This window comes from Ctenocephalides felis, unplaced genomic scaffold (assembly GCF_003426905.1).
Source record: "Ctenocephalides felis isolate EL2017-DRISC unplaced genomic scaffold, ASM342690v1 CF-g0.4_SCAFFOLD_03474, whole genome shotgun sequence".
NCBI lineage: Eukaryota > Metazoa > Arthropoda > Insecta > Siphonaptera > Pulicidae > Ctenocephalides > Ctenocephalides felis.
Window position 1 is genome coordinate 21,157 of NW_020539628.1, and position 8,393 is coordinate 29,549.

Here is an 8,393-nt window from a genome sequence, read left to right on the forward strand (position 1 = left end):
CAGATTTCAATTTCAATTCTAGCTAGAGTTTTAAAGCTCACTTATATACTTTAAATGAATTGACTATGTGATTCAGTTTATATAATTCTTATAAATATTGGACAATGTTACAGTATTTATAATAATCTATTTGAAAACATTTAATATTCCTCGAACATTTTGTTACGGCACCATAGCCTGGCACGCGTGCCATGGGTTGCCGATGCCTGGTCTGCAGCATGCCTTGAAATAAGTCCAAGAAATCATCCCCCTCAGATGTATAAATTAATGTAACCCGCCCCTTACGGGCGGGGCTAATATTGTTAATTTTAATTTTTAATAATTTTTATTTAGTATAAGTTCAGAACTCATCCCGATTACTTTTATCTTAATTACGCGCTTGCCAATTTTTTAAAATTGAAAGATACGTTATTCAGTAAAAATTTGAGTTAAAATTTTGTGCTTTTTAAATAAAATTGTTATACCATTATCTATCATTATATCATTAGTATTTAAAATAGTTTTTTAATAATAATTTATTTTAGATTTTATCAAATATATTTTAATTAGTTTTAAATTTAGTAAATAACATAGTTTAATAATTTTATATATTTTATATTATCGATTAGTTTTACAATAAGTTTAAATTTTAAGAAATATTGTTTTTTTTCAAATTCTTTTTTAAAAAAATGGCATCTCGTAGAAATACTAGTGTATTGTGGTACCATTTTGAAAAAATTGATAGTATGAAAGCAAAGTGTAATGTGTGCAACCAGCAGATAAAGTATAGTTCAACAACCGCCAATTTAAAGAGCCATTTAAAAAGAAAGCATATTTCCATATATGCTTCGTTGCAAGAAACTGAGGCAGGAAGTTCACAGCAGACTCGTATTTCACAGTATATAAGTAATTCCGGAGAGGCTATACCAAGTTCTAGTAGTGCTCAACAACAACCTACAAGTGTGCGTCAGAGGGTATTGGAGACTTTTATGACTAAAAAAATTAGCAGCGAACAAAAAAAAATGATTGACCAAGATTTGATGGATATGTTCATTGATAGTTTCCATGCATTTTCATTAGTTGAAGAAAGAGCGTTTAAAAAGTTGATGCGGTGGATACCAGGATATGTTCTTCCATCTAGAAAGACTGTTTCAGGATCCATGCTCGAGGAGCAATACAACAAGGCAGTTGAAAATACAAGAGCAGAAGTTTTAGCTGAAGCACAAACTATTTGCATAACATTAGATGTTTGGACTTCTAGGGTTACTGAAGCATATGTGGCAGTTACAGGCCACTATATTACAGACAATTATAACTTAAAAACTGTTCTTCTCGGATGCTGTCAATTTGAAGGAGCGCATACATCAGAAAATCTAGCAATAGAAATTCAAACAATCCTTGACAATTGGAAATTGCATGCCAATAACATGAAAAAAGCCATTAAAGACATTTTAAAAATAAAACATTATGGATGTTTTGCACACACTATTAATTTAATAGTAAATGATGGCCTCAAGTTGATTAAGAGTGAGATCGATATAATAAAGAAAATTGTTGGCCACTTCCGGAGGAGTGTCACTGCATGTGAAAAACTGCAGAAATACCAAATGCAGCAATATGGACACACAAAAAAATTGATTCAAGATGTCGAAACAAGGTGGAACTCCACCTTTTACATGGTGAAACGATTTGTCGAGGTTGAAGAGTCAATAAGGATGACAATGAGTGTTTTAGATGCAAATCTACCATCATTGACTTCTGAAATGTGGAAAATGTTGCCACAACTATGCTTAATTTTAAAACCATTCGAAGATATTACCACCACTGTAAGTGGTGAAAATTACCTGACAGGAAGCCTGGTAATAGTGTTAGTAAGATGTTTGAATGAGTCATGCAACAAATTATTGGCACGAAATGACCTGTTGCCAATAATTAGAAGAATCACTGAAATTTTTAAATCAGGAATTAATGACAGATTTCCAAATGTCGAGAGGAGCAAGACATTTGGAATCTGTACATTATTAGATCCTAGGTTCAAAATGAAGGGTTTCTCAAACATAGAAGATGCAAAAATTATTAAAGAAGATCTTAAGCAAAAAGTAGCAAAAATCATTGAAGAACGAAGACTTTTAGAGAATGTTGTTCCCATGCCATCAACGTCCATGGAAGATATTGATGAGTATAACCCATGGACTATTTTAAATAACCTAGTAGGAGCATCACTGCATCAATCGACTCCACTATGTGCTGCTATAAAGGAAATTGATATATATCTCGCTGATGATAGCTTGCCTATGAAATCTGCAGAAGGTATATTAAATTGCCCAATGCAATGGTGGAGAAATCACCAGCATGTTTATCCAAATTTGGCGAGATTGTTTAAAAATCAGTGCAATGTTGTAGCTACCTCCGTTCCTTGTGAAAGGATCTTTTCAAAAGCAGGCATGGTTATTACGGATAGAAGATCGAGACTACAAAATACAAAAGTCGAAAAATTAATGTATTTAAATGTAAATTTAGATCAAAATCGATTTGATAAAATTTAAAATTGTTAAAATTTTAGTTTTGTTATGTAACAAATTATATAATCTATTTGAAATTTATAATTATAGTTAAAATGTATAATATATGTAAATATTTGAATAAAATGTACTTATAAAAATGATTTGTTTAATTTATAAGATTTCATAAAAACTTATATTTAAGTTAATCTTCGTTTGATTTTTCAGGCTATATGGAATATCATGTCATATAAAAATCTTCTTAGTTAACAAGGTCATAAATAGATAGATGAATACTAACTTTCAAATGTTTTGTTACTAATATGTTTCGTTATATCCATAACATTTTTAATTTGAAATTACTTGAAGTCATTTTTTAAACCTAACCTGAAAATAAATTATTGAGTTATATATAAATTATTTGTTTATTATGTGAAACATTGCTATTTTAATTATAAATTCGTTGTTTCAGTATACTATATCCTTTGCTTTAAAATTAAAAATAAACAATATGATGGGATACACAGTTCAACTTCTAAACCTTGTTATTGATCAAATGATTTGACATTTAACTGGGACGAACATAGATAAGGAACAAACTTCATTAACTTTCAACGAAACAGTATTTTCAACTCATAGTTATTAACGTTGCCAGCGTTGAATCGTTAAAATCAACTATAGTTGAAAATTAACTAGTTTTTCAACTAGTTGACGAGAACCCGTTAACCGTTTCGTTTCGTTGACGGAAAAAACGTCAACGACCCATCACTATTATATTTACAAATGTGTCTCACCAGTGTACGAAAGCGCGCTTTGCATACATTAAATCGAACTTATGATTAAGCCTGGCCCACGCCTCGGCAATTGCAGTCGTGTTGGACAACATGCAAACGGCTCTTTGAACTTTGGCTAAATCGCCGCCTGGCACTACGGTCGGTGGCTGGTAATTTATTCCAACCTGCACCAATTATTAAATCAATATCAGTCCCACCATGTGTAAATATTAAATCACTATCACTTTGTGCAGATGATTTAAAATACAGTTATGAGTGAATTACGGGGCTTTCCCGTAAGTTAATGATTAGAATTATGCTAATTATTATGCACATTAAAGTCTATCAATAATCATTGATCAGTTTTTATTATTTGTTGATTGAATGGATATTTTATTCCTCGAATGTTTTTTCCGCCACGTGAAGTTCCAGAAATTTGCCTCAAGGCACAATGTCATGCACCCCAAATTATTAACTTCCCGTAGGGTAAGTTATAGTAATCGTCCAAAAATCAAAAATGAAAATTTTTATATATCTTCACGTTTCAAAGGTTTCTGAACATTTTGGCATACCTCAGAAAAAATGGATGTGTGTGTGTATGTGTGGATAATTTTTTGTCCACGTTTTCGGGCGCACGGATCAACCGATTTGAAGGGTTCAAAAAGCGTTTGATTCCTACTAATAGGGAGATGTGCTGATTAGTTTTTGGCAACGGCAGGTTCAGCCGTTACGGAGATACGGAGCAAAGAGTGCAGAAAATACAAATCGAGTTTTTGAGAGAACGGAGTATCGGATTTGATGATCTAAAAAACATTCAATTTGTAATGATGGGAGAAGGGTGATTAGTTTTTGGCTAAGACAGGTCTAGCCGTTTCGGAGATACAGAGCTAAATGTGCTAATTTAATTGATAAATTACCTAAGCACTTGTTACTTCAGTTATGAGATACTAGAAATATGTGTGATTACAAAATTTAGTATATAAATTATTGCATTTGGAAAGCTATAATTTGGATATGTGATGCCTAAAACTATGTACTAAATTTAAAAAATATTAAACACATTTATGTTAGTACTAAATTAAAAGTTATTAATTATTTAATTAAAAAACTAACTAAGCACATTAGTTACTTCAGTTGTGAGACTTCAAATATGTGTGATTCAATTTTTTTTCTCAATTTTTTTCTCAAAAAAGTTTTTTTTGTATATCGAAAATAATTCAGATTTTAATTGTAATTCTGACTTAGTTCTAATATACTTTAAACAAATATTTTCAACTTTGCAATTCAGTTTATATAATTCTTATTAATATTGGACAATGTTACAATATTTATAATATAATTTATTTGAAAACATTCAATATTCCTCGAACATTTCGTTAAGGTACGGGAAGTTCCAGCAATTTGCCTTAAGGCACGATGCCATACACCACTAGTTTCAAGTTAGATTCAACAGTTTTTTTTATAACCGCTAGAAAAGCTTTCATGTGGTTGGGTTAAAAAAGACCAACAGACCTTTACACTGACGTAGAGGTAAACATTGAGAATAAAAAAATACAAAAGATAAATTAATAACTAGTGGTGCATGGCATCGTGCCTTAAGGCAAATTGCTGTAACTATCCGTACCAAAAATAAAGTTTTTAAAAAAGATTCAATTTTTTATAGAAAAAATTTACCTTTTTGATAAATTTTATTTTTTTATACTTTTTTTAAAGCAATCACTATACTTTATAGCTGCGTTAGAAACGAAATATCAAAGCGCGTGGGCGCCGCGTTGCTGTATAACGGACAAACATTGGTACGTAACCCATTGAAATACAAACAAAATTTATTCTTATCATTAAATATGTATAACATATGTGATAATTAGATGTGCATATGTATAATGATAATTTTTGTCCGCCAAATGGCATTTTTTTACTTATTTTTTTGGATTTCCGAAACAGCTAGACCTGACTTTCCTAAAATTTTATCAGTTCAAATAAAATGTTTTTTGAAATAATCAAATCGGACGCTCTGCTCTCTCAAAAATTGAATTATCATTTTTGGCACTTTTGCACCGTATCTTCCAAACGGCTGAATCTGTCTTTGCCAAAACTAATCAGCACATCTCCTTATAAATAGGAACCGAATGTTTTTTGAATTATTTAAATTGATTGATCCGTGTTCTCAAAACCGTCGACAAAAAATTATATCCGCACATACGTTCACACAAACGCACACACACTTTTCTAAAAGATATGTCAAAAGATATGTCTTTAAGATATGTCAAAATGTTTAGAATCTTCTACGGGAAGTTAATTAATAGTTATTTCAACTCGTTATTTTGTGAAAAAATAGTGTAATCTTTGTGAAAAACGTGCCCATGAAAATTGTATGTTTCATTGGTTAAATAATGGAGCTGTTATTTTATAAATTCCTCTTAAAATTAAAAATAAAACATAGGATCCATTATCTACCAGGCTGTGACTTTAACCCTGCCTAAGGGATAAAAAGGAACAAATTGCTAATTTTAAAAGAATAGCAAAAACATATTTTTTGCTGTGGTACATACACATAACATACATAACCCTTGGATCCTTAGTACATACCAAAAATTAATTTTATTTGTGATCATATTCGTTATTAAGCTTTCCATAAGTTAGTTGGATTAAATAGTGCTTCTTACCTTAAATCCAGTGGGACACCAATCCACAAATTGTATACTTCTCTTGGTTTTGATGGTGGCAATCGCCGAATTAACGTCTTTCGGAACCACATCGCCGCGGTAAAGAAGACAGCACGCCATATATTTTCCATGACGGGGATCGCACTTCACTAGTTGATTAGCTGGTTCGAAACATGCGTTCGTTATTTCGGCTACGCAAAGCTGCTCATGATACGCCTTTTCCGCGGAAATAACCGGAGCATAAGTCACCAGCGGAAAATGAATACGCGGATACGGCACCAAATTTGTTTGAAACTCAGTCAAATCAACATTCAAGGCCCCATCAAATCTGTAATTGGAAATATAGTTATTATTTTTCATTAAAAAGTTTTCATTAAAATTTCTGAATTATAGACGAGGATGTAAATTAAAGCTTAAAGATTATGGGGGTCATGTTTACTTATCTACGATGGGGCTTATGACTATCAATATACTAGTACCAAACCTGACTTTTCACGAATTTGTAAATGAATACAAAATACAAAAAAGTTATAATGGCAAAACAAGTCAATAATTTCTTGTTTAATAATATACTATAATGCTTAAAAGTCATAATAGTACATGTATTTGTTTTTTAAACAAATGCAAATAAACGTAAAGATGGTTTACTACTCCCGAGAACGCAAAAGAATTTTCAAATACGAATAAATTCAGTTATTGATCCTATTTTACTAATTACAAATACGAAATACGAATCGACAAAAAAAAATCATCGTGTTAGTAAGAAAGATAGTATATATATATATATATATATATATATATATATATATATATATATTTACTCTTTATTTTGATACGATTTGATATGATTTAATTTGGGAATCAATGTCTCTTAGCTCTATCAATTGATTTATTAGAAACAAAGGCCCCAATCTGGTATTTAAATAATTTATACGCTATTTAAAAATCTTTTTGAAACAATCCGATATACCAATTTTCAACTTTGTACCTCATCTTATAGCTGAGATATCACTGAAAATATGCCAAAGTGGCCCCTTTTTTAACTTCCCGTAGGGCAAATTATAGTAATCGCAAAAAAATCGAAAATAAATTTTTTGTATATTTTTACGTTTCAAAGGTTTCTGAATATTTTGGCATACCTAAGAAAAAATGGATGTATGTGTGTGTCTTCTTTTAACTTCCCGTAGGGCAAGTTATAGTAATCGCGAAAAAATCGAAAATAAAAAAATTTTATATATCTTTGCGTTTCAAAGGATTCTGAACATTTTGGCATACCTAAGAAAAAATGGATGTATGTGTATGTGTATGTGTATGTGTGTGTGTGTGTGCGCGCGGATACTTTTCGTCGACGATTTCGGAACGGATCAACCGATTTGAATAATTGAAAAAACATTCGATTCATATTGATGCGGAGATGTGCTGATTAGTTTTTGGCGAAGGCAGGTCTACCCGTTCCGAAGATACGGGGCAAAAAGAGCCAAAAATGGTAACTCAGCTTTTAAGAGAACGGACTGTCCAATTTAATAATTCAAAAAACATTTTACTTGTATTGACAAGATGAAGAACTGATTAAATTTTTGCGAAGGCAGGTCCAGCGGTTATGGACTCTCAATAAAAATAGGTTGAAAAAGTGTCATTTGGCAGTCAAAAATGTTTATAGGACATTGGACTTATGCACAACAAATTATGAAATATTTTATAGAGATTTTCATAATGTGTACACATTTTGTGTAATTTTTTTTGGGTTCCATACCAAGATTTTTAATTACGGTACGGGAAGTTCCAGCAATTTGCCTGAAGGCACGATGCCATGCACCCCACTAGTTAAACTCACTTTTTGGCGTAATCATAAGAGATATAAAAAAATTACATGGTTCTACTCACATGGCTTAGACCATATTATGTAAAATCATCGATGCCAAATAATCATTTATTATTAGCTAAAAAGATAAAATAATTTTTGATTGATGTTTCCGGATAGTGCGTTTAGTTGGACCACTTCCTAATTTAGCGTTATTGGAAAGCCTATTGTTTTTTCTTCTAGTACGCAAATATTGTACAAATCAATTTGTCGAACACATTGGAGAATTAACAAAACCTGAGCCAGTACACTCGCAATGCGCCCGACACGATTCTTAAGAAATTCTGAATGTTAAAATATTTATTATATAGTTATATAATATGTATATATACACACAATTCTAAGTTTCACTTGTTCTTGAGATACTGGTGCTGGGTCGTCTTACCCGCGGACCTTTAAGCCCTGCTCTACCCTATTTCAAAATCTCTAAATAATTTTACCATTTTCAAAACGCTGTAAATATTCTAAAGAAATCAATTGTTTGATTAAAACACTATTCTAAATATTATTTTAGATATTCTCATATGGAATTCAATTTTGTGCTATTGAATATTCTGTAAGAAATATTCTTAAACTTATAATAATATTGAATAACTAAAAGGACTATGTTTAA

General features: G+C 31.2%; 2 protein-coding genes across 2 annotated transcripts; one reads left to right on the top strand and one right to left on the bottom strand.

The window, feature by feature from the left end:
- Positions 1-668: 668 nt before the first annotated feature.
- On the top strand, positions 669-2,734 carry LOC113382493 (zinc finger BED domain-containing protein 4-like). Its single transcript, XM_026620836.1, has 2 exons — positions 669-2,289; positions 2,709-2,734. Exons 1-2 carry the CDS (start codon positions 669-671, stop codon positions 2,732-2,734), a joined length of 1,647 nt encoding a protein of 548 aa, XP_026476621.1.
- Positions 2,735-3,270: 536 nt separating this feature from the next.
- LOC113382494 (tubulin alpha chain-like) lies at positions 3,271-8,064 on the bottom strand (the record flags this gene model as incomplete). Its single annotated transcript, XM_026620837.1, has 3 exons — positions 3,271-3,438; positions 5,920-6,247; positions 8,013-8,064. Coding segments are annotated over 3 exons (548 nt in total), but the record flags the coding sequence as incomplete, so codon positions are not given.
- Positions 8,065-8,393: the final 329 nt, after the last annotated feature.

Coding starts and splice junctions, on each gene's coding strand:
- LOC113382493 (XM_026620836.1), top strand. CDS start 669: ATGGCATCTCGTAGAAATACTAGTGTATTGTGGTACCATTTTGAAAAA. Junction 2,290..2,708: donor GCCTATGAAATCTGCAGAAG/GTATATTAAATT, acceptor TTGATTTTTCAG/GCTATATGGAATATCATGTC.